We start from the raw sequence: 25,719 nt of genomic DNA on the forward strand, positions 1-25,719 counted from the left end.
ATTTTCCTCCTTCCTTCTAGTCATTTCTTCAAAAGACAGTTCATCCTTCATTCATTCATGCCTTCCAACACTGAGGACAGTGAGTTCTCTGGAATCCTGAAGAAGACCCTTTCCTGAGTTAAGATGACCACTTTCTGTTATTGTCTTTATTATCAACACCTTTCTGCTTTCGTGCAGTAATAAGGGCCAGAAATGGTGATGACTTGTCCTTGGGAAGTAGTGGCAGAGCTGAGAAAAAGCAGATGCAGCCCTCTTTATTTTGGAAGACTCTTCAATGAGACTTTGTGTGAGAAGTGAGCCAAAGCAGGGCAGAGGATCAGTCGAAGGATGACTGCTAACTCTTGTGTTGTGTGGAATGTCAGAGAGCTCGTGAGGGCAGGGGAGGCTGGAAGTCAGAAAGTTCACGTGAGATGGATCACTTGTTCTCAGTGATGTAGGAGCATGGCTTTCCCTGAGTGTGAAGAGGACAGGAGGAGGATAGATAGGAGGAGAGAGATGAAGGTGGTTAAAGGCCGTGATAGAAAAGGAGGAAGCCTGAAGCAACAAACAGCACAGTTGAGATGTATTAGCCAAATTTGGTATTGTGAACATATCAAGCTAATCCTCCACTAAGGGAGACATCTGGGAATCATTGTTTAGAGCCTGCAGGTGTAGAGATGTCAGTCTTTCCTCTTGTTAGGTTAAAGGAGAGTCTGGCCAAGTTCACTTGGATATCCACAGAGAAGAGAAATTGCTGCGGTTCCACTTGTGTTGATATCTTCCTTCTCCTGTTCTCTGCCTACCCTTCTGTGTGCACAGATCGGAGACTGCATGCATATTGCTTGGTTCCATGACTCTGACCACTTCCTCTTCCTCCTATTCTCCTACCTACCACTGGTTCTTAAGAGACTCTGAACACACACAGGTGCACAAGCATGCATGCACACACACACACACAAATACACACATACTCCCTTCAGAAAAGATCTCTTTTCCAGAATACATCAATAATTAAGGAATTCAGTGAAGGAAGCCTGGAGGGAAATACTTGATGAGATATAAATATAGCAGGAATAACTAATTATAAATCCATGTATAAAATGTTGCCTTTCAAGTAAGAATTATGTATTCTTTTTCAAACAACGACTTTTATGCTGATGGACTGATTACTAAACTTTAAATATGTTTTTCTCCCCTTATTTCAATATTTTATATGATAAGCTCTTCCAACCTGGTACTACTGAGTTATAACTATCTTCAAAAATAGGATTTCCCATGATGTATGATGCATTATTTGATATCATAGTTTATCATGAGAATTTTCTCATTGTTTGAATCGTGTTGCTTCTTAGCAACTGATGTAGTCCCTTTATGAGGCACACTATCATGTCATCAGAATATGGTGCTGTTTGGGGAATTTTTTTTTTTTGAGACAGAGTCTCACTCTGTCACCTAGGCTGGAGTGCAGTGGCACGATCTTGGCTCACTGCAACCTCTGCCTCCTGGGTTCCAGCGATTCTCTTGCCTCAGCCTCCCTGAGTAACTGGGATTACAGAAATGCACCATCATGCCCAGCTAATTTTTATATTTTTAGTAGAGATGGGGTTTCGCCATGTTCGCCAGGCTGGTCTTGAATTCCTGGCCTCAAGTAATGCACCCACCTTGGCCTCCCAAAGTGCTGGGATTACAAGAGTGAGCACCACCATGCCCGGCCGTGGAATATTGAATGAGGAAACAATTCTGATTCCTTGGACATTTGAGTTCATTTTTTTCCAATATGATTGGTAATGTTATTTATACCAAATATAAGCTATTTCTCATATATGTAAATTATATTCAAAATTGGGGAGAGTGGAGTACAGTTGTATAAAGTGCAGTTTTAGAGTAAGACTATTGTGGGTTGATATTCTAAGCCTGCTTTTTGCAGCCTCTGTGGGCCTCAGTTTACTTAGCTGTAAAATCTAGACAATGCACCAGGAAGCTCAGGGGAAATATGTGTATAGAGTATGACACCTGACACAGGGTTTTTGCCTCATGAGTTGCCATGTTTAATATACTACATTAAGAAAAATTATAATGAGGCCAGGTGCAGTGGCTCACGACTGTAATTCCAGCACTTTGGGAGGCCAAGGCGGGTGGATCATGAGGTCAGGAGATCAAGACCATCCTGGCCAACATGGTGAAACCCTGTCTCTACTAAAAATACAAAAATTAGCTGGGCATGGTGGCACGTGCCTATAATCCCAGCTACTCGGGAGGCTGAGGCAGGAGAATTGCTTGAACCAGGGAGTCAGAGGTTGCAGTGAGCCAAGATTTTGCCACTGCACTCCAGCCTGGTGACAGAGCAAGACTCTGTCTCAAAACAAACAAACAAAAAAAAATGAAAGAAAACTTGTAAGGAAAGAAAGAAAAAGGTAAGTTCTTTCAATATACTTTTTTTTTATCACTAATTATTATTTTTGTTTATATTTATTATTTCACCAAGAGAGAGGCACTTCTGTTTAGTACAAAGGCAATATATTTTATATTATTTTGTATCATTCTGCAAGTATGATGACTGCACTGTTCGAACTAAAATCAGGACAAATGACCTGGCAAATCACAGGCATTTACACGGCAAAGAAACAGAAGCACTGAAATAAAAAACAGTGCCAGGTAATCAGGATGGGAAAATCACTGTGCTTTGCTTTTCTTTTTTTTTTCTTTTCTTTTTTATTATTATTATTATTATTATTATATTTTAGGCTCTATGGTACATGTGCGCAACGTGCAGGTAAGTTACATATGTATACATGTGCCATGCTGGTGCGCTGCACCCAGCAACTCGTCATCTAGCATTAGGTATATCTCCCAATGCTATCCCTCCCCCCTCCCCCCACCCCACAACAGTCCCCGAAGTGTGATGTTCCCCTTCCTGTGTCCATGTGTTCTCATTGTTCAATTCCCACCTATGAGTGAGAATATGCGGTGTTTGGTTTTTTGTTCTTGCGATAGTTTACTGAGAATGATGATTTCCAATTTCATCCATGTCCCTACAAAGGACGTGAACTCATCATTTTTTATGGCTGCATAGTATTCCATGGTGTATATGTGCCACATTTTCTTAATCCAGTCTATCATTGTTGGACATTTGGGTTGGTTCCAAGTCTTTGCTATTGTGAATAATGCCGCAATAAACATACGTGTGCATGTGTCTTTATAGCAGCATGATTTATAGTCCTTTGGGTATATACCCAGTAATGGGATGGCTGGGTCAAATGGAATTTCTAGTTCTAGATCCCTGAGGAATCACCACACTGACTTCCACAAGGGTTGAACTAGTTTACAGTCCCACCAACAGTGTAAAAGTGTTCCTATTTCTCCACATCCTCTCCAGCACCTGTTGTTTCCTGACTTTTTAATGATTGCCATTCTAACTGGTGTGAGATGGTATCTCATTGTGGTTTTGATTTGCATTTCTCTGATGGCCAGTGATGGTGAGCATTTTTTCATGTGTTTTTTGGCTGCATAAATGTCTTCTTTTGAGAAGTGTCTGTTCATGTCCTTCGCCCACTTTTTGATGGGGTTGTTTGTTTTTTTCTTGTAAATTTGTTGGAGTTCATTGTAGATTCTGGATATTAGCCCTTTGTCAGATGAGTAGGTTGCAAAAATTTTCTCCCATTTTGTAGGTTGCCTGTTCACTCTGATGGTAGTTTCCTTTGCTGTGCAGAAGCTCTTTAGTTTAATGAGATCCCATTTGTCAATTTTGGCTTTTGTTGCCATTGCTTTTGGTGTTTTAGACATGAAGTCCTTGCCCATGCCTATGTCCTGAATGGTATTGCCTAGGTTTTCTTCTAGGGTTTTTATGGTTTTAGGTCTAACATTTAAGTCTTTAATCCATCTTGACTTAATTTTTGTATAAGGTGTAAGGAAGGGATCCAGTTTCAGCTTTCTACATATGGCTAGCCAGTTTTCCCAGCACCATTTATTAAATAGGGAATCCTTTCCCCATTTCTTGTTTTTGTCAGGTTTGTCAAAGATCAGATAGTTGTAGATATGTGGCATTATTTCTGACGGCTCTGTTCTGTTCCATTGATCTATATCTCTGTTTTGGTACCAGTACCATGCTGTTTTGGTTACTGTAGCCTTGTAGTATAGTTTGAAGTCAGGTAGCGTGATGCCTCCAGCTTTGTTCTTTTGGCTTAGGATTGACTTGGCGATGCGGGCTCTTTTTTGGTTCCATATGAACTTTAAAGTAGTTTTTTCCAATTCTGTAAAGAAAGTGATTGGTAACTTGATGGGGATGGCATTGAATCTGTAAATTACCTTGGGAAGGATGGCCATTTTCATGATATTGATTCTTCCTACCCATGAGCATGGAATGTTCTTCCATATCCTTGATGAACATTGATGCAAAAATCCTCAATAAAATACTGGCAAACAGAATCCAGCAGCACATCAAAAAGCTTATCCACCATGATCAAGTGGGCTTCATCCCTGGGATGCAAGGCTGGTTCAATATATGCAAATCAATAAATGTAATCCAGCATATAAACAGAACCAAAGTCAAAAACCACATGATTATCTCAATATACTTTTCTTTGGAAGGAAAAATGATTAGAATACAATAATTATTATGTAGTTAATCCCTATAATAAAAAGGGGCAGATCTCAAGAATTCTGTAAATGTACTAAGTGGTTATCTAGAAGTCCATCAAGTGAGAAAGTTAACCAAAATTCAAGAGATAGCAGCCTGTTTTGCACATTAGTGATGTAACTTACGTTAAGTCACTGTGCAGAAGCATCTGGGATTTTATTATACTTGTAAGCTAACAAGTTCGCCTGTTACTATTTCATGAATACTACAGAAAACTCCTGAGTCAGAGACAAAGGACTTTATTGTCCATGACAAAAGCTGTAGCCATAGCCTTGTGTTGGTTTGTGTCAGTTTTCCGCACCTCCTTGTCCCATGGGGGTGACATAAAGGACCCACGATGGATGTCTGCACATGTCATGGGCTGTATTGCAGGAGGGGGACACTGAGTTTGGGGATATATTGCTCTCTCAGAAGGGTGATCTTACTTCATTTCTCAAGAGTGCTCATTGCTTGCAACCCGAAGAAATGCCCCAGGTAAAAAAGTAATCAAGGCCTGACATTCTTGGCATCCCCTGCAAGAACATGTGGGGGTGCTTAGGGCCCATGATGGGATAGCCTCTCCCAGCAATTACATGAATCTTTGCTGATTTAGCCTATCCAACTGGAATGACGGTGCTCACTATTTTGTAGACCTTGTGAAGACCCTCAAATGTGCCTTCATTTGTCAAATAAATGGTCATATTTTTATATATGTACCGTTTAATAAGGACACCATCTTTATATTTAATTAACATATGCCATTATTAGGTGGGGTTCCATAGAATTTAGAATACTTTACAACAATCCTACAATAAAACGAGCAAGATGATCAGGCTTTTTTAAGATGGAACAATGTAGATGAAAAGTTTAGGATATGAGAGGAAGAGCAGTAAAAGACAGTTCCATGTGTTTTTGACTGTACAGCCAGGTGGATGAAGGTGACATTTAATTTGGTGGAGACTACCTGGAGAGTATTAGGTCTGAAGGATGGGACATCACGTGCTCAGTTTTGGATGTGTCCATTTTGGACATATATATTTGCCTATTAGACATCTAAGTGGAGATGTTGGATAGGCAGTTATATATACATATATGAGTCTGGAATTTGACGGAGAAGCCAGAGTGGGAGATATAAATTTGGGATTCCTCAATATATGGTTTTTAATACACGTAAGTCTGGAATTATTGAGGGTATAAGCATAGAAAGAATACAGAAAAGAAGGCGTCTGACAACTGAACCCTGAAACATAGCAATATTTAGAAATCAAGAAAAGGTTGAGGAATCAGCCCAGGAGACCGGAAAGGGTGAACACTAAAGGAGGGGAAACATCAGAAGGGGTTACATAGGAAGGAGGGGAGAGGCCTCTAGCAACTGTGACAAATACAGCTGCAAGGTCAGAAAAAGTGTGAGTGGAGAGTGCAGCCTTGGATGTAGTGACACTGTGATGAGTGGCCTCTGCACAAGAGCACTTTGGGTCAGTCAGGAGAACAAAACCCCGATTGGCTGGATTCGAGAGGGGAGGGTAACAGAGAAATGAGGGGCAGGAGATATGGGCAACTCTCTTAGGTTTCTTAGAGAAAGGAGGTGGTGGCCAGAGGTGGATATCTGTCATAGGATGGCTTTTGTTTCTGATTTTCAAAGATGGGAGCACGTTTGGAGACTGATGGTACAGGATAGAGGGAAACCCTGATCAGCAAAGAAAAAGCTGGAGTATAGGGGAGAGACGGACAGACATAGAAGGGGAAATCAATGTGCAGCATGGAAAGTGCTAAAAGACAGACACACAGATGGGGACTGTGAACAGCTACTGCGACTCTTTAATGCTTCTCACTCCACCTATACCATTCTAAGATAAACACTGTTTGCACAACTGCATTTATGATCTGTGTGACCAAGTGTGTGATGTGAGAAAGACCTTCCATAAGACAGCATAGCAGCGATAGTGATATTTTTTAATACACGAAAATCGTTTCTGTAAGTTTTTCTGGAAATTACCTGCTAAATCAGCAAGGAAATATAAGGCAATTTCTCTCTCCCACATCCTTTATATTTTGCAAATATTAATTCCAAAAAACAACACAAAACAAGAACTCATTTTCTTCAAAAAAAAAAAAAGACGAAAAGAATGCTCATGACACTCACATCGCAGTTGTATTATTTTTGTTTGTTTGTTTTCCCCTCTGATATAAACGGGAGCTGGGGGATGCTGGGTGGGAGGAAAGGAGAGATGGAACAAGATGCAAAACAAATCATTCCCCCGTTCCTCTCCCTGCTCCTGCTGTTACATGATTCTCCCAGGCAGGCCTGACCCTCAGAGGTGGTGTTTAGTATGTATGCCAAAGTGAATGAACGGGTGAAAATTTAACTTGTATTTGCAAATATTTCTATTGGTAGTTTGACGAAAAACTAAGGGTTTTATTTTTTTTATTCTGTATGGATGGTAGCAAGCTATTTGATTTTTCTAAGCCTTATCGGGTTACTCCCTGGGTGATCTAAATTAGAAATTTTTCTAATGTGGTTAAAATAAGGTGCTTTCTCGGTCTTTGTTGATTCTTTCTCCCTCCCAACCAGACACCCAAGCTCCTAGAATATAACATCCAATGTTGGGGGCTTAATATGGCATACACAGATGTCATATACTCTGCCTGCAAAATAGATGGATTGAAGAAGGAAGGAAAGTAAGAAGGGAGGGAGAAGAAGTAAGGCAGCCTTCATCAAATAATTCTTATTGAGCATGATATGACTATTGCAGGCAATTCAAAGAGAAAAAGGGCGACTATTAAAAGGGACTGTATATACAAACACATATTGTTATAAGCTTTATGATTATAAACATAAATATATTATGCTTTCAAAAACTTGAGTTGATGGGGTGGTAGGCCACACTTGCTTCCTGGAGTTGAGGAGTTGTAATTTACTTATGGTAGTGCATTCACTTCTAGATCATCTGTAGGGTGGAAGGAATCAACATATGGACTGGGGTAAGCCCTGTGTCCTATCTTTATTTTATGTCCTGTATTTACAAAGACTCATGACTCACTTATTACTTACTAAATGAACACTGATAGGAAAGGAGCATGTGAAACAGCAGCTTGTGTCTTTAGAACACGTTATAGAGTTTTAAAATTTACATTGATTTTGTCAACTTTTTCTTGAGCTATTATTAAACTACCAGCTTCATGGAATCTGGAACTTAGTGAAATCTCCCATCTCTGTGAACCACATGTTTACACCCGTTTTCATTTACATAAGTTAGAAATTACAGAACATGTGTTGATTGGAAAACTGCTATTACCTTTTATGTTATCTCAAAGTAGCAGACTGAAATACAAATAGAACACAAGATGTGTTTCATACCAAATTTGGTCAAAATCAGTTCACACTTCAGAAAGTTAAAATGAAAGTTAAGCTGAAAAATGCCCAGAGCTAGACTGATGGGAAAAAACCAATCACCTCCTTTAAGAAAATGGATGTGTGTGTGTGTCTCAGTCAGTTTGCATTATCAAAAGCATTCTTAAAGTCTGAAAGACATGAGGAGAGATGAGATGAAAGTCAAATGCATGGCAGGGAATATCCCCCTATATAGCTACCCTCTGTGCCCGAAATCCTAACTACCCTTCCTACCCATGTATCCTTCCTGCAGGCCTGGAAGTGGTGGCCATCTGCCCACCAAGCAAGAAACTTGGGAATCTTGACTCTCACGTGCTCCTTACCTGCCCTATTTTGTGCCAGTATTGCATTACTTTTAAGTATATTCACTGACAGTTCATTTTCATGTCTGTAAGTTCCCTTTCAGTCTCCTTTTTCTTTTTTTTCTTTTTTTATTTTATTTTATTATTATTATACTTTAAGTTTTAGGGTGCATGTGCACAATGTGCAGGTTAGTTACATATGTATACATGTGCCATGCTGGTGTGCTGCACCCACTAACTCGTCATTTAGCATTAGGTATATCTCCTAATGCTATCCCTCCCCCCTCCCCCCCACCCCACAACAGTCCCCAGAGTGTGATGTTCCCCTTCCTGTGTCCATGTGTTCTCATTGTTCAATTCCCACCTATGAGTGAGAACATGCAGTGTTTGGTTTTTTGTCCTTGTGATAGTTTACTGAGAATGATGATTTCCAATTTCATCCATGTCCCTACAAAGGACATGAACACATCATTTTTTATGGCTGCATAGTATTCCACGGTGTATATGTGCCACATTTTCTTAATCCAGTCTATCACTGTTGGACATTTGGGTTGGTTCCAAGTCTTTGCTATTGTGAATAGTGCCGCAATAAACATATGTGTGCATGTGTCTTTATAGCAGCATGATTTATAGTCCTTTGGGTATATACCCAGTAATGGGATGGCTGGGTCAAATGGTATTTCTAGTTCTAGATCCCTGAGGAATCGCCACAGTGGCTTCCACAATGGTTGAACTAGTTTACAGTCCCACCAACAGTGTAAAAGTGTTCCTATTTCTCCACATCCTCTCCAGCACCTGTTGTTTCCTGACTTTTTAATGATCGCCGTTCTAACTGGTGTGAGATGGTATCTCATTGTGGTTTTGATTTGCATTTCTCTGATGGCCAGTGATGATGAGCATTTTTTCATGTGTGTTTTGGCTGCATAAATGTCTTATTTTGAGAAGTGTCTGTTCATGTCCTTCGCCCACTTTTTGATGGGGTTGTTTGTTTTTTTCTTGTAAATTTGTTGGAGTTCATTGTAGATTCTGGATATTAGCCCTTTGTCAGATGAGTAGGTTGCAAAAATTTTCTCCCATTTTGTAGGTTGCCTGTTCACTCTGATGGTAGTTTCTTTTGCTGTGCAGAAGCTCTTTAGTTTAATTAGATCCCATTTGTCAATTTTGGCTTTTGTTGCCATTGCTTTTGGTGTTTTAGACATGAAGTCCTTGCCCATGCCTATGTCCTGAATGGTAATGCCTATGTTTTCTTCTAGAGTTTTTATGGTTTTAGGTCTAACATATCTTTAATCCATCTTGAATTAATTTTTGTATAAGGTGTAAGGAAGGGATCCAGTTTCAGCTTTCTACATATGGCTAGCCAGTTTTCCCAGCACCATTTATTAAATAGGGAATCCTTTCCCCATTGCTTGTTTTTCTCAGGTTTGTCAAAGATCAGATAGTTGTATATATGCGGCGTTATTTCTGAGGGCTCTGTTCTGTTCCATTGATCTATATCTCTGTTTTGGTTCCAGTACCATGCTGTTTTGGTTACTGTAGCTTTGTAGTATAGTTTGAAGTCAGGTAGTGTCATGCCTCCAGCTTTGTTCTTTTGACTTAGGATTGACTTGGCGACACGGGCTCTTTTTTGGTTCCATATGAATTTTAAAGTAGTTTTGTCCAATTCTGTGAAGAAAGTCATTTGTAGCTTGATGGGGATGGCATTGAATTTATAAATTACTTTGGGCAATATGGCCATTTTCACAATATTGATTCTTCCTACCCATGAGCATGGAATGTTCTTCCATTTGTTTGTATCCTCTTTTATTTCATTGAGCAGTGGTTTGTAGTTCTCCTTGAAGAGGTCCTTCACATCCCTTGTAAGTTGGATTCCTAGGTATTTTATTCTCTTTGAAGCAATTGTGAATGGGAATTCACTCATGATTTGGCTGTTTGTCTGTTATTGGTGTATAAGAATGCTTGTGATTTTTGTACATTGATTTTGTATCCTGAGACTTTGCTGAAGTTGCTTATCAGCTTAAGGAGATTTTGGCCTGAGACAATGGGGTTTTCTAGATATACAATCATGTCGTCTGCAAAAAAGGACAATTTGACTTCCTCTTTTCCTAATTGAATACCCTTTATTTCCTTCTCCTGACTAATTGCCCTGGCCAGCACTTCCTACACTATGTTGAATAGGAGTGGTGAGACAGGGCATCCCTGTCTTGTGCCAGTTTTCAAAGGGAATGCTTCCAGTTTTTGCCCATTCAGTATGATATTGGCTGTGGGTTTGTCATAGATAGCTCTTATTATTTTGAGATACATCCCATCAATACCTCATTTATTGAGAGTTTTTAGCATGAAGGGTTGTTGAATTTTGTCAAAGGCCTTTTCTTCATCTTTTGAGGTAATCATGTGGTTTTTGTCTTTGGTTCTGTTTATATGCTGGATTACATTTATTGATTTGTGTATATTGAACCAGCCTTGCATCCCAGGGATGAAGCCCACTTGATCATGGTGGATAAGCTTTTTGATGTGCTGCTGGATGCGGTTTGCCAGTATTTTACTGAGGATTTTTACCTCAGTGTTCATCAAGGATATTGGTCTAAAATTCTCTTTTTTGGTTGTGTCTCTGCCAGGCTTTGGTATCAGGATGATACTGGCCTCATAAAATGAGTTAGGGAGGATTCCCTCTTTTTCTATTGATTGGAATAGTTTCAGAAGGAATGGTACCAGTTCCTCCTTGTACCTCTGGTAGAATTCGGCTGTGAATCCATCTGGTCCTGGACTCTTTTTGGTTGGTAAGCTATTGATTATTGCCACAATTTCAGAGCCTGTTATTGGTCTATTCAGAGATTCAACTTCTTCCTGGTTTAGTCTTGGGAGAGTGTATGCGTCGAGGAATTTATCCATTTCTTCTAGATGTTCTAGTTTATTTGCGTAGAGGTGTTTGTAGTATTCTCTGATGGTAGTTTGTATTTCTGTGGGATCAGTGGTGATATCCCCTTTATCATTTTTTATTGCATCTATTTGATTCTTCTCTCTTTTATTCTTTATTAGTCTTGCTAGTGGTCTATCAATTTTGTTGATCCTTTCAAAAAACCAGCTCCTGGATTCATTAATTTTTTGAAGGGTTTTTTGTGTCTCTATTTCCTTTAGTTCTGCTCTGATTTTAGTTATTTCTTGCCTTCTGCTAGCTTTTGAATGTGTTTGCTCTTGCTTTTCTAGTTCTTTTAATTGTGATGTTAGGGTGTCAATTTTGGATCTTTCCTGCTTTCTCTTGTGGGCATTTAGTGCTATAAATTTCCCTCTACACACGGCTTTGAATGTGTCCCAGAGATTCTGGTACATTGTGTCTTTGTTCTCGTTGGTTTCAAAGAACATCTTTATTTCTGCCTTCATTTCGTTATGTACCCAGTAGTCATTCAGGAGCAGGTTGTTCAGTTTCCATGTAGTTGAGCGGTTTTGAGCGAGTTTCTTAATCCTGAGTTCTAGTTTGATTGCACTGTGGTCTGAGAGACAGTTTGTTATAATGTGTTCTTTTACATTTGCTGAGGAGGGCTTTACTTCCAACTATGTGGTCAATTTTGGAATAGGTGTGGTGTGGTGCTGAAAAGAATGTATATTCTGTTGATTTGGGGTGGAGAGTTCTGTAGATGTCTATTAGGTCCGCTTGGTGCAGAGCTGAGTTCAATTCCTGGGTATCCTTGTTAACTTTCTGTCTCATTGATCTGTCTAATGTTGTCAGTGGGGTGTTAAAGTCTCCCATTATTATTGTGTGGGAGTCTAAGTCTCTTTGTAGGTCACTCAGGACTTGCTTTATTAATCTGGGTGCTCCTGTATTGGGTGCATATATATTTAGGATAGTTAGCTCTTCCTGTTGAATTAATCCCTTTACCATTATGTAATGGCCTTCTTTGTCTCTTTTGATCTTTGTTGGTTTAAAGTCTGTTTTATCCGAGACTAGGATTGCAACCCCTGACTTTTTTTGTTTTCCATTTGCTTGGTAGATCTTCCTCCATCCTTTTTATTTTGAGCCTATGTGTGTCTCTGCACATGAGATGGGTTTCCTGAATACAGCACACTGATGGGTCTTGACTCTTTATCCAGTTTGCCAGTCTGTGTCTTTTAATTGAAGCATTTTGTCCATTTACACTTAACGTTAATATTGTTATGTGTGAATTTGATCCTGTCATTATGATGTTAGCTGGTTATTTTGCTCGTTAGTTGATGCAGTTTCTTCCTAGCCTTGATGGTCTTTACAATTTGGCATGATTTTGCAGTGGCTGGTACTGGTTGTTCCTTTTCATGTTTAGTGCTTCCTTCAGGAGCTCTTTTAGGGCAGGCCTGTTGGTGACAAAATCTCTCAGCATTTGCTTGTCTGTAAAGTATTTTATTCCTCCTTCACTTATGAAGCTTAGTTTGGCTGGATATGAAATTCTGGGTTGAAAATTCTTTGCTTTAAGAATGTTGAATATTGGCCCCCACTCTCTTCTGGCTTGTAGAGTTTCTGCCGAGAGATCCGCTGTTAGTGTGATGGGCTTCCCTTTGTGGGTAACCCAACCTTTCTCTCTGGCTGCCCTTAACATTTTTTCCTTCATTTCAACTTTGGTGAATCTGACAATTATGTGTCTTGGAGTTGCTCTTCTCGAGGAGTATCTTTGTGGCATTCTCTGCATTTCCTGAATCTGAATGTTGGCCTGCCTTGCTAGATTGGGGAAGTTCTCCTGGATTATATCCTGCAGAGTGTTTTCCAACTTGGTTCCATTCTCCCCATCACTTTCAGGTACACCAATCAGATGTAGATTTGGTCTTTTCACATAGTCCCATATTTCTTGGAGGCTTTGTTTGTTTCTTTTTATTCTTTTTTCTCTAAACTTCCCTTCTCGCTTCATTTCATTCATTTCATCTTCCATCACTGATACCCTTTCTTCCAGTTGATCGCATCGGCTCCTGAGGCTTCTGCATTCTTCACGTAGTTCTCAAGCCTTGGCTTTCAGTTCCATCAGCTCCTTTAAGCACTTCTCTGTATTGGTTATTCTAGGTATACATTCGTCTAAATTTTTTTCAAAGTTTTTAACTTCTTTGCCTTTGGTTTGAATTTCCTCCCATAGCTTGGAGTAGTTTGATCGTCTGAAGCCTTCTTCTCTCAACTCATCAAAGTCGTTCTCCGTCCAGCTTTGTTCCATTGCTGGTGAGGAACTGTGTTCCTTTGGAGGAGGAGAGGCACTCTGCTTTTTAGAGTTTCCAGTTTTTCTGCTGTTTTTTCTCCATCTTTGTGATTTTATCTAGTTTTGGTCTTTGATGATGGTGTTGTACAGATGGGTTTTTGGTGTGGATGTCCTTTCTGTTTGTTAGTTTTCCTTCTAACAGACAGGACCCTCAGCTGCAGGTGTGTTGGAGTTTGCTAGAGGTCCACTCCAGACCCTGTTTGCCTGGGTATCAGCAGCGGTGGCTGTAGAACAGCGGATTTGCATGAACCGCGAATGCTGCTGTCTGATTGATCCTCTGGAAATTTTGTCTCAGAGGAGTACCTGGCCGTGTGAGGTGTCAGTCTGCCCCTACTGGGGGGTGCCTCCCAGTTAAGCTGCTTGTGGGTCAGGGGTCAGGGACCCACTTGAGGAGGCAGTCTGCCCGTTTTCAGATCTCCAGCTGCATGCTGGGAGAACCACTGCCATCTTCAAAGCTGTCAGACAGGGACATTTAAGTCTGCAGAGGTTACTGCTGTCTTTTGTTTGTCTGTGCCCTGCCCCCAGAGGTGGAGCCTACAGAGGCAGGCAGGCCTCCTTGAGCTGTGGTGGGCTCCACCCAGTTTGAGCTTCCCGGCTGCTTTGTTTACCTAAGCAAGCCTGGGCAATGGCGGGCGCCCCTCCCCCAGCCTCACTGCCACCTTGCAGTTTGATCTCAGACTGCTGTGCTAGCAATCAGTGAGACTCCATGGGTGTAGGACCCTCCAAGCCAGGTGCGGGATATAATCTCCCGGTGCGCCGTTTTTTAAGCCCGTCGGAAAAGTGCAGTATTAGGGTGGGAGTGACCTGATTTTCCAGGTGCTGACTGTCACCCCTTTCTTTGACTAGGAAAGGGAACTCCCTGACCCCTTGCGCTTCCCGAGTGAAGCAATGCCTTGCCCTGCTTCGGCTCGCGCACGGTGTGCTGCACCCACTGTCCTGTGCCCACTGTCTGGCACTCCCTAGTGAGATGAACCCAGTACCTCAGATGGAAATGCAGAAATCACCTGTCTTCTGCGTCGCTCACGCTGGGAGCTGTAGACCGGAACTGTTCCTATTTGGCCATCTTGGCTCACTTCCCAGTCTCCTTTTTCTAAAATCTTCTGGTTACATTTACTTTTCCAGGTTGATTTAAAATCAGCCTCTCAAGTTATGTTAAAAGTCTTCAGGAATATGTCACTGGAATTGTATTGTCGATACATGTTAGTTGAGAGAAAACTGTCATTACAATGTTGTTATCCTGTCTAGGAATTGTGTTTTTCCTGATATCTCAAAATGTCCTTAATCTTCTTCAGTTAAATTGTATAGTTCTCCTTGTAAAGGTTTTATGCATTTATGATAGGGTTTTATACATATATAGAGATAATGGATAGTGTATCTATGCATATTTAGTATCTATATAGAATACTAGTGTATTATATAACATATTATTAGATACTAGCATATACTTATTAGATACTAGTATATACTAGTATTTTTTATATATATATATACACACTCTCTTTTTATATGTTTTTTTCATTGCTATTGTGTAGGTGTTTATTCTGTTTCATTTAAAAATTAACATCTGGGATGGATTGGGCATTTTGAATTTGTGTTAGTCACTGTACCAAATTTTCTTGTTATTTTTAAATGAAAAGATATTATTTCAGGTTTTTTAGGACAAAAACTCAATCATCCAGGAGCAACAAAAACTTTGTCACTTCATTTTCAGTACTTATACATCTAGCTCTTCGTCTGTCTATTCTTCTCAGTTGACTGGGACATGCAGAACTGTGCTGAAGAGAGACAGAGCGCTGAACAGAGACAGACAGAGCATCCTTGTGTTATTTCTGGCTCTAATAGAAATGCTTATAATGTTTCATTTTTAAGTGATATGTTCACTATTGATTTCTGGCATATGTCTTTGTCACATTAAGGAATTTTTCTCCTCCTAGTTTACTGAAGAGCTGATAGTTCTCCACATTTCCCGAGTTCACTCATGAACGTGCCCAGACTGGCCGCAAGCTCCCTCTCACTGTGGTGCTTTGCTGTGCTGTGGTCTCCACTGGGATACGCTTCCAGCATCTCCACCACTGCCTGCCAGTGTCTCCTCTGCTCCAAGCTTTCCTTGACCTGCTTCCTGTGCTAGCCCTGTCATCCCTTTTCTGCTTACTTTGTAACTGTTTTCGGAAGTATCTGACTTTGTATAAGACTACAAAGTCCTAGAATCCAGGTCCTTAACTATTCATCATTGGGTTCCAAATGCCCAAGACCCTGATACGTGTGCAGTAGAAACTCAGTGAAAATTTTTTTAATAAATGAACAAATGAAGGAGTCATTGATGTTTTCTGTGGATAATACAACAAGTAGGTGATTCCTTTGAACTGGATAATACTTTATTATTATTACTATTATTATTATTTTGATAGAGAGGGAGTTTCACTATGTTGCCCAGGCTGATCTTGAACTCCTGGACCCAAGTGATCTGTCCACCCTGGCCTCCTAAATTGCTGGTATTACAGACATGAGCCACTGCACCTGGCCTACTTTATTATTTTGTGTAATTACTTTCTCTGCTTCTTCCATTTTGTCCTTGTTTTTGTTAGGACATGGTCCTTTTAAAATATGCCAGCTATTTGAAAAGAAGGAAAAATTAACAAAAAGTTACATTTACTGTGTTAAATCTTGGTAGCCAAATATCTTTTGTCACTGCTTATCAAAGCTTAGGAGAAGTTACCCCTGAATATTAAAATGTAGTTTATAAAAAATTATATAAAAATTTTTATAGTAAACAATTTATAAATTGTATAAATATATATGAAATGCTTAAATTGTGTTTCCTGTTCAGGGAATAACTATTCGACCACTGGTGGAGTTTCTTGATGTCAAGAGGTCCAATAAGAAACAACAAGCTGTCAGTGAAGAAATCTATTGTCGGGTAGGTGTTAAGAGAGTGTAATAATTTTAATGATAAAGGAAAAATATTTGAATCAGTCATACAGCTTGGTACCACGTTGTCCATTTCCTGAAGAAGAAGGGAATGGCAGGGTGAGGGGGAGGAGAGCCTGAAGAAGGTATTTGCTGGGGGAGTATAGAATAGATATGGCCCCATGGTAACTTCTCCAGGTTAGCTTGCTAAACTGCATGAGTAGAGAGACAAGAAGTCCCCTCTTTTTACTTCCTTCAGCCTGGAAATCTTCCTACTGGGAAATTATTACCATATTTCACACTTTTCAAAATTATTAACAAACTGTTACAGGTGAGCAAAATAATCGAAGACTTACCTAATATTGACGTGACAAACATTTCATCCATTTGTTTGAAAATAAACTGTTTTATTGCTTTTGGTCATAAATAATAAACAAATAAGAAGCAAAAGCCATGAAGGTCTTTGGAGTTTAGAAATGATATAAGTAGATTGAAAATTATTGATTTCAGGTAAAGACTAATCAATTTGCCTGCTTTTTCTGTTTTAGTTGTTTGATCATGTGAAGACTGGAATTGAAGATGTTTGTGGACATTGGGGTCACAACTTTTGGAGAGACAAGTAAGAAGGTCTTATGCCATTGGGTTATGAAGTGGCCCAGGGTCACTCTGAAAGCAGGACTTACTGATTTGTATTATTTTTTAATTGGAAATCTTTCCTGTGTTGTACCATAGTATGTCCTCTAAGATAAAGTTCAGCTATAACAGAGATGTGGAATAATAATAGCTTAAACAAGGTAAAAGCTTATTTCCCTCTTCTGTAAACAGCCAGAGATAGGCAATTTGGGTTTAATAGATGAGGTTTATTCTAAGACTCCCCAGGGTCCAAGGACCCTCTGTCTAGTCGATCCACTAAGAGTAGCCTTCATTTCCAAGGTTGCTTCTTGAACCACAATGGCTGCATCAATATTAGCCATTAGAGGCAGCAAGAAGGATGAAAGATGATGAGGAGGCAAAGCATATGTGCTATTAATAGCTGCCTTCTAACTGAAACCATCAGAAGCTTCCATAAGATTGTTCTGATCATTGTCTTGGACTCAGTCATGTGGCCATTTCTCTCTGCAAAGCGGGCCGAGGAATGTGATCTCTTTGGCTGAAAACTAGGGCTTCCATTACTATCCATTTTGCCACACGTGGTGGGAGACTTTGTCAAATGCAGAGATTCAGACCATCTAAGGAGGTAAACAGATGAGCAGAAATAACTTATATATATATAAATAATTATTATAATATACTATAATATATATTATAATTATATTGTATTATATATATTATATAATACATTATATATCATATAATGTATAACATATTATATTATATAATATATCATATAATGTATAATACATTATATATCATATAATATATAATACATTATATGATATATTATATATCGTATAATATATAATACATTATATTATATATATCGTATAATACATAATACATTATATTATATATATCGTATAATACATAATACATTATATTATAGATATCGTATCATATATAATACATTATATTATAGATATCGTATCATATATAATACATTATATTATATATATCGTATCATATATAATACATTATATTATATATGATATATCGTATCATATATAATACATTATATTATATGATATATCATATCATACATAATACATTATAGAATATATTATATCATACATAATATATTATAGAATATATTATATCATACATAATATATTATAGAATATATTATATCATACATAATATATTATAGAATATATTATATCATACATAATATATTATAGAATATATTATATCATACATAATATATTATAGAATATATTATATCATACATAATATATTATAGAATATATTATATCATACATAATATATTATAGAATATATTATATCATACATAATATATTATAGAATATATTATATCATACATAATATATTATAGAATATATTATATCATACATAATATATTATAGAATATATTATATCATACATAATATATTATAGAATATATTATATCATACATAATATATTATAGAATATATTATATCATATATAATATATTATAGAATATATTATATCATATATAATATATTATAGAATATATTATATCATATATAATATATTATAGAATATATCATATATAATATATTATAGAATATACTATATCATATACAATATATTATAGAATATACTATATCATATACAATATATTATATAATATATTCTAGAATATATCATATATAATATATTCTAGAATATATTATATATTATATATAACAATATATTATAATAATATATATATAAAAGGCTAAAATTATCTGAAAAATTACATACATTTATATAAATGCACATACATACAGGCACACACACACACACACACACACACACACACATACACAGAGTTTACCATTCTGTAAAAGGCTCTGTGTTGGATAAATACAATTCAATACTGGTCTTCAAGGATCTTAAAGTTGAAGTGGAAAAGGTAGACTAGACAGGCAGAATTAGATGCATGCTTTAATATAAACTGAGAAACAGCATTATGGGTCAAGAAGTTTGGTTCAATTCTGACAACAGAGCTAGGAGCAATGGGGTACAGGAGCCAGCCCCCACTTGCTCTCTTCCTGACTGCACGTTTCGCACCGTCCATAGTGGTTGCTTGAATCAGGGCTCATATCATGGAACTGACAAATGCTACAAATCAAGGCCCTTTTTTTTCATAGAGCAGTTTGTTAAACATTTATTACACATCACTGGCTAGGTGAGACTTTTGAAAGCAGCATTTAAGCTAATCCCTGAAGACAGAAGAATACGTTTTAAACTATATTTGGTAGATCCCTCTTGTTTTATTTTTCCTAAGTTGCTAACAGAATTTTTTTCCCTCCACTGCTAATTTACATGAAATTGACCAACCTACCAATGTCTGCAACTTAACACAAGGGAATTTTTTAGTGTTTCCTGTTTGCTCATATATGCTGGCATAATATTGGGCTACATAAGAAATACAAGCCATAGACTCAGGCCTCTGAAATTCTGTAATATTATAGACACAACAAAACAGTCACACAGCAAGCAGACTCCTGTGTGTGTATATATGTGTGTGTGAGAGAGAGACCATTAGGTAATATAATGAGTGACAAAGACTTTCAGTGCTAGAACAACCTTTACAAGCTTTACAGCACTGTTTACTAATGTAGACAGGGCCCTGGGACTCAGCCTTACTATATAATAAAAGGAAAAAGATTTTGTTTGTATGGAGAGTGTGCCCAACTAGCTACATGGGAACACAAGGTAATAAAATTAAGCAAATTATATTCTCCATTGTAAAACTATTTTTTAAATGGCCATGTCTCATGGGAAGTATTCCCTTTTCTGGAGGCAGGTGGTAGACCAGAGATCCTATACATCTGCCCTATGACTCTGGGACCTTCCTAGCATGGAGAAGTCCCCGTCAGTGCTAAGCCAGTAGAACAGACCTTTTTGCCTGTCTTCTCCACTGTTTTCATAGCAATGCCTATTTTCTGCCTACCTTGTTCCTTTCAACTCAACCACTTTCCTCCCTTTCCCTAGCATCCCCTCAGTACTTTTCTGAAATGACATATGAGAGGCGTAACCCAGAACAGCTGGTTCCCTTTCCAAAGTGAGTGTTAGGTTCAAGATGTCTACTGCTCCTCTGCCTCCCAAATGGGGGAATATAGATTGGCCTCACACAGTAATGAGGCCACCTGGTCCTGGGGCACTGTCAGAAGAGGTAGATGCTGTGGTCACTTGGGTTTGGTCTGGAACTCAGGAGAAGAAATGTCAGAGAAAGTTTGGCTACGTCTGTCATTATCTCTGGGGTCCATGAATCTGCCCTAGGCACACATCCAAAGGCTGCCAGACTAATTAGCTATAAGTCCTAAAGATGGGAGAGCCAACCTTGCTCCATGCCTGAAAGCTAATGTTACATGGCTAGCATTTGCCACTGCAGTGGATACACTTCTTTTAATAATTTTGTAAGCATTGATATATTTCCATGCATAATTTTTCTTCCAGGAAAATTTCAAAGTTTCAGCACCACATCCCCCCGCACCCACTTCTCTGCTCTACCTATGATATACAGTGTCATAGACATCATAGATGCTGTATATCATAGGTAAAGCAGGGAAGTGGGTGCGGGGGGATGTGGTGCTGACACAAGACATCTAAAAAATGTGTTCTGCTGAGATCACATCCTTGGTGATTGTTAATGTTACTAAAAATCAGCATCAAAAAGAAGAGATTGTTTCAGGCATGTTGGGTGTCTTTCCCTTTTCTCTGGAATCCTTATGCTGTGGATTTCCAGTTGTTCTGCCAGAGAATTCTTGAGGCATTTGATCCTTTGAGACTGAAATGAAGGGTGATACAGTAGGGACCCTTCTCACTCTTGGCACAAGCAGTCTAATGATGGTGAAATAGAATGCCTATGTGTAGCTTAGCAGAGAAATGAAAGGTGTGGAAATGAAGCAAGGAAAACACACTATCCCTACATGAAATAGAGCAGATGCCATTGTTCTTGATGCTTGTTCTTCCTTTTACTTCTCTCTAGTGAAAAGCTAAAACAACAATAATAATAAAAGAAGTTTTAAAAGATGTGTTGCTGTCAGGAGTCCTGGCCCAATGGGCCTAACATAAAACTCCAATTAAAAGTAGAAAAAAGTAGACCCAGTCTTTAGTGTAGTGGCCACCCAAAAACAAAGCACATTCAGGATGGCTCTTCTTTAATTATTCAGAGCCCTCTAGTATTTAGAACAAAGAACTATCAACAAGAATGTGGGTTAACATCGATTCCTTTAACGGCACAGGTGTGTCTATAAACCTCCTTGGGCTTGTGGTGATCACATAGTACACCTATTTCTTTCTCAAGAAATATTTATTGTATGCTGCTTCACTTATATATTGGCATAATAATGTTGTGTAACAAACCATCCCCAAAACTCAGCTGCCCAGAACACGTCATTATTATTAAAGTGCATGAGTCAAGAGGCTGATTGGGGTTGGGCCTGGCCAGTTGGGGCCGGGCTTGTTCATGGGCTCCAGTGGGTTGGCTGGCTGCCAGCTGATTCTGGCTGGACCTATCTGGTGTGACTGGGGTGAGGTGACTCTGCTTCATGTGACAGTCACCTTTGTCCTGGGACTAAGGAGCCACTCTGCATATCCTTCTAATAGTGATTGTTGAAGCACAAGACGTAAGCCTCCATGTGCAAGCCCAGGTTAAGCCACTGTTTCTTTCATTGTGTCTGCTAATAGCCCACTAACCAAAGCAAGGAACATTATTGAGCATGCTGGCAAGGAACAGGGCAAAGCAAGTCATCTATTCCATGGTGGAAGGCCATTGCCAAGTAATATGGCAGAGGGTGTGGATACAGGGAGGACTTGGGACCAAATGATTCATTCTACCACACATGCTTATAGTGTGCCAGGAACTGGTGACACAGAAAAAAAAAATCTCTGTCCATGTGACCTTACATTCTGTGCTAGGAGACAGAAAGTAAGACAAGTAAATTGTATGTCATGCTAGAAAGTGATAACTACTATGGAGAAAAATACATCTGGGCAGCAAGATGGGGACTGCTGGAGGAGGAAGGTTGGTGCAATTCTAACAGGAAGGATAGGAAGGGCACTTTTGAGAAAATGATAGTCAAGGAAAGACTTAAAAGAAGTGTAAAAAGTGAGCCCTGCAGGTATCTTGGGGAAAAGGATTCCTAGTAGAAGGAATAGTAAGTATAAAGACTCAGAAATGGGAGCACGCTGGTAAGTCTTTAAGATAGGAAGGACACCAGTGACGCTGCAGCTAAGGAACAGGGGCACAGTACCAAGAGGGGCAGATCCAGATTGTGTAGGAAGTCACAGGCCATTGTACTTGTACCCAAGGAAGATGCAGAACAGTTACATCGTTAGACATATTTTAACAGGAGCACTTGGGCTTCTGTAGGAATGTAGTGGTGGAAGCAGGAACTCCAATTAGGTGCTCACTACAAGAATCCGAGAGAGAATGATGTCTTGGACCTGGGTGATAGCATTATATGAGGTGGGAGATGGCTGGATTTTGTATGTATTTTGATGTGGAACCAACAGAAATTGCTGATGGCGCAAAGATTTGGAGTACTAGTCTGCTAGGGCTGCCATAACCAAAGTGCCACAGATTGAGTGGCTCAACAGAAATGAATGGTCTCATAATCCTGGGGTCTAGAAGTCAGACAGCAAGGTGTCAGCAGGGCTTATTTCTTCTGAGGGCCACGAGGGCAGGTTCTGTTCTACGCCCCTGTGCGTGGCTTGTAGATGGCTGTCTTCTCCCTGCCTCTTCACATCATCTTCCCTCTCTCTGTATGTGTTGGTATCCAAATCTCTTCTTTTTATAAATACACCAGTCATTTTGGATTTGGGCCCATTTTGATGGCCTCAACTTAATCACTTCTGTAAACACTAGATCTTCAAATGTGGTCATAGTCTGAGCTACTGGGGATTAGGCTTTAACATATGAATTTTTGGCGGGACACAATTCAGCCCATAACATGGAACATGAAAAAAGTAGAAGAATCCAGGATGACACCAGGATTTTTGACCTGGTGGAGTCATCGTTTGCTGAGATGGGAGGACTCTGGCAGAATATCAGTTCAGTTTGAATATGTTAAATTTGAGATGCCCCATAGATATCCAACTGCAGATGTTGAGTAAGTAGCCAAAAGCTCATATCTGGGGTTTGGCTGAGAGGTTGGAGCTGGAGATACAAATGTGGGGGTCATTGGCATAGAGATACTATTAAAAGCTAGGAGACTGGGCAAGATGGTGATGGGAGTGAGTGGCGGTAGGAAAGAGGACCAAGAACTGAGGCCCAGAGCACTCCCACATTAAGAGGTCAAAAGAAGAAAACAAAACCGAGAGAGAGGGTGAGAAAGAGGTTGGGGTACCCCAGGGTGGTGTCCTGGACGCCAAATGAAAACAATAGTTTAAACAAGTGAGGGTAGGAAAGATGATGACTCATAATTGCCCATTGCAATTATATCATGCGGTTCGCAGACTACTTTGATAAGAGTAGCTTTAATGGAGTATTGAGGCAATGTGAATGTTCAAGAGAGAATCAGAGGAGAGGAATTGGGGAAAACAAACAGTGATAACGTTTCTGAGCAATTTTGCTAAAAGCAGAAGTAGAGAAATGGTAAAGAGAGAAACATATGTGTTTTAATCTGTAATTAATGAATACTAGATTTATGTGAGTCAGGGTCATATACAGAAATGTAGCAGTATGTGTCATATATACATATGTGTGTATATGTACATACACACACATATATGTACATCTATACATACATATATACATATATACACGTACACATATACATACATATATACATACACAAACACGTATATACATATATACACATACACATATACATACATATATACATATATACACGTACACATATACATACATATATACATACACAAACACATATATACATATATACATATATACACATACACATATACATACATATATACATATATACACGTACACATATACATACATATATACATACACAAACACATATATACATATATACATATATACACATACACATATACATACATATATACATATATACACGTACACATATACATACGTATATACATACACAAACACATATATACATATATACACATACACATATACATACATATATACGTATATACACGTACACATATACATACATATATACATACACAAACACATATATACATATATACACATACACATATACATACATATATACATATATACACGTACACATATACATACATATATACATACACAAACACATATATACATATATACATATATACACACACATATACATACATATATACATATATACACATACACATATACATAAATATATACATACACAAACGCATATATACATATATACATATATACACATACACATATACATACATATATACATACACATACACATATATACATATATACACATACACATATATACAGGTAGGCACATATTAAATATATAAAATGACCAGATTAGCTAAATGCTGCTACTAAGTATTTTCCTGGGAATGGTGGAAATGACTTTATTGGTAAAAACAACAACTATTTTCTTAGTCAATCCACTACTAATCTATTGAATGTTTCTTTATTTACAGGTTTAAGAAGTTTGATGATAAATATCTGCGAAAGCTTTTGATTCGGGAAAACCAACCAAAGTCAAGCATTGTATCTTTATATAAAAAGCTTGAAATAAAACATGCCATTGAGATGGCAGAGACTGGGATGATAAGTACTGTCCCTACATTTGCATCTCTAAAGTAAGTATCGTCTTGCAAATAAAAGTTAGTAATGTTAAATATGCATTGATAGTATTTTGAAACTAGTAATAACAATTTTTAAAAAATTATTATTAATTGATCTGCCCCCCTCAGCCTCCCAAAGTGCTGGGATTACAGGCATGAGCCACCGTGCCCAGCTGCAAATACTGAATCATTTTTCTATGGGGACATACAAGGTTAGGTTCCTTTGAGCCTGTGGTCACAAAATTTTCATCAGCCAATCAATATGCAACCTATTTTATGCATGTTTATGTTTACAGACACCTTATTTAATATATATCACTAATTCATTAACATTGAATTCATGGTCAAGAACACTATAAATTCATGTATGATCAAGCTTACTTAACACATTTTCTCCATAAGGCACATCACAGGCTTCTTGTGCTTGGGAACTCTAGACAGCACTTCAGCAATGCCTGGGGGCCATTTAAAGCAGCAGAATCACCAATAAATAACATAAAAATATAAAAATATCATGTCACTAAACAGACTGTGAGAAGGACATTATTTATAGTATGAGAGTGGAAACAAGAAAGCAGATGTCTCCTGGTTCAGCATCTTCAGGGAAACTGTGTCAAGTGACTCAAATTTTTTGTCACTCTCCATATGTCTGTGAATAACTGCAAAAATACTGAAATTCTGATGTTGGGTTTATAAATCAATATTAGCAAGTAGGTGAGGTGAGTTCATGATTATGGAACCCACAAATGAGGATTGACTGGATATACATACATGTTATAAATGGTGTGTTTGCAAATATTTATGATGAGGTTTTTAAAATATGAATACTTAATGGTAAATTGAAGTCAATTAGGTTTCTGTTGGAGAAATCTATTCTATTTTACTTTATTTATGGAGTATTAGAAATAATAAAGTGAGGTAGCATTATAAGCCATTGTA

At 38.3% G+C, this 25,719-nt stretch overlaps 1 protein-coding gene across 2 annotated transcripts in view; it reads left to right on the forward strand.

Annotated features, from left to right (window-relative positions):
* SLC9A2 (solute carrier family 9 member A2) overlaps positions 1-25,719 on the forward strand; it is a 101,037-nt gene that overhangs the window by 67,144 nt on the left and 8,174 nt on the right. For both annotated transcript variants that reach the window (XM_054475197.2, XM_054475198.2), the window contains exons 6-8: positions 16,322-16,411; positions 16,950-17,020; positions 24,634-24,795. In XM_054475197.2, the coding sequence (XP_054331172.1) occupies positions 16,322-16,411; positions 16,950-17,020; positions 24,634-24,795 (323 nt within the window). The remainder of the gene's footprint in view (positions 1-16,321; positions 16,412-16,949; positions 17,021-24,633; positions 24,796-25,719) is intronic.

This window comes from Pongo pygmaeus, chromosome 12, assembly GCF_028885625.2.
Source record: "Pongo pygmaeus isolate AG05252 chromosome 12, NHGRI_mPonPyg2-v2.0_pri, whole genome shotgun sequence".
Lineage (NCBI taxonomy): Eukaryota > Metazoa > Chordata > Mammalia > Primates > Hominidae > Pongo > Pongo pygmaeus.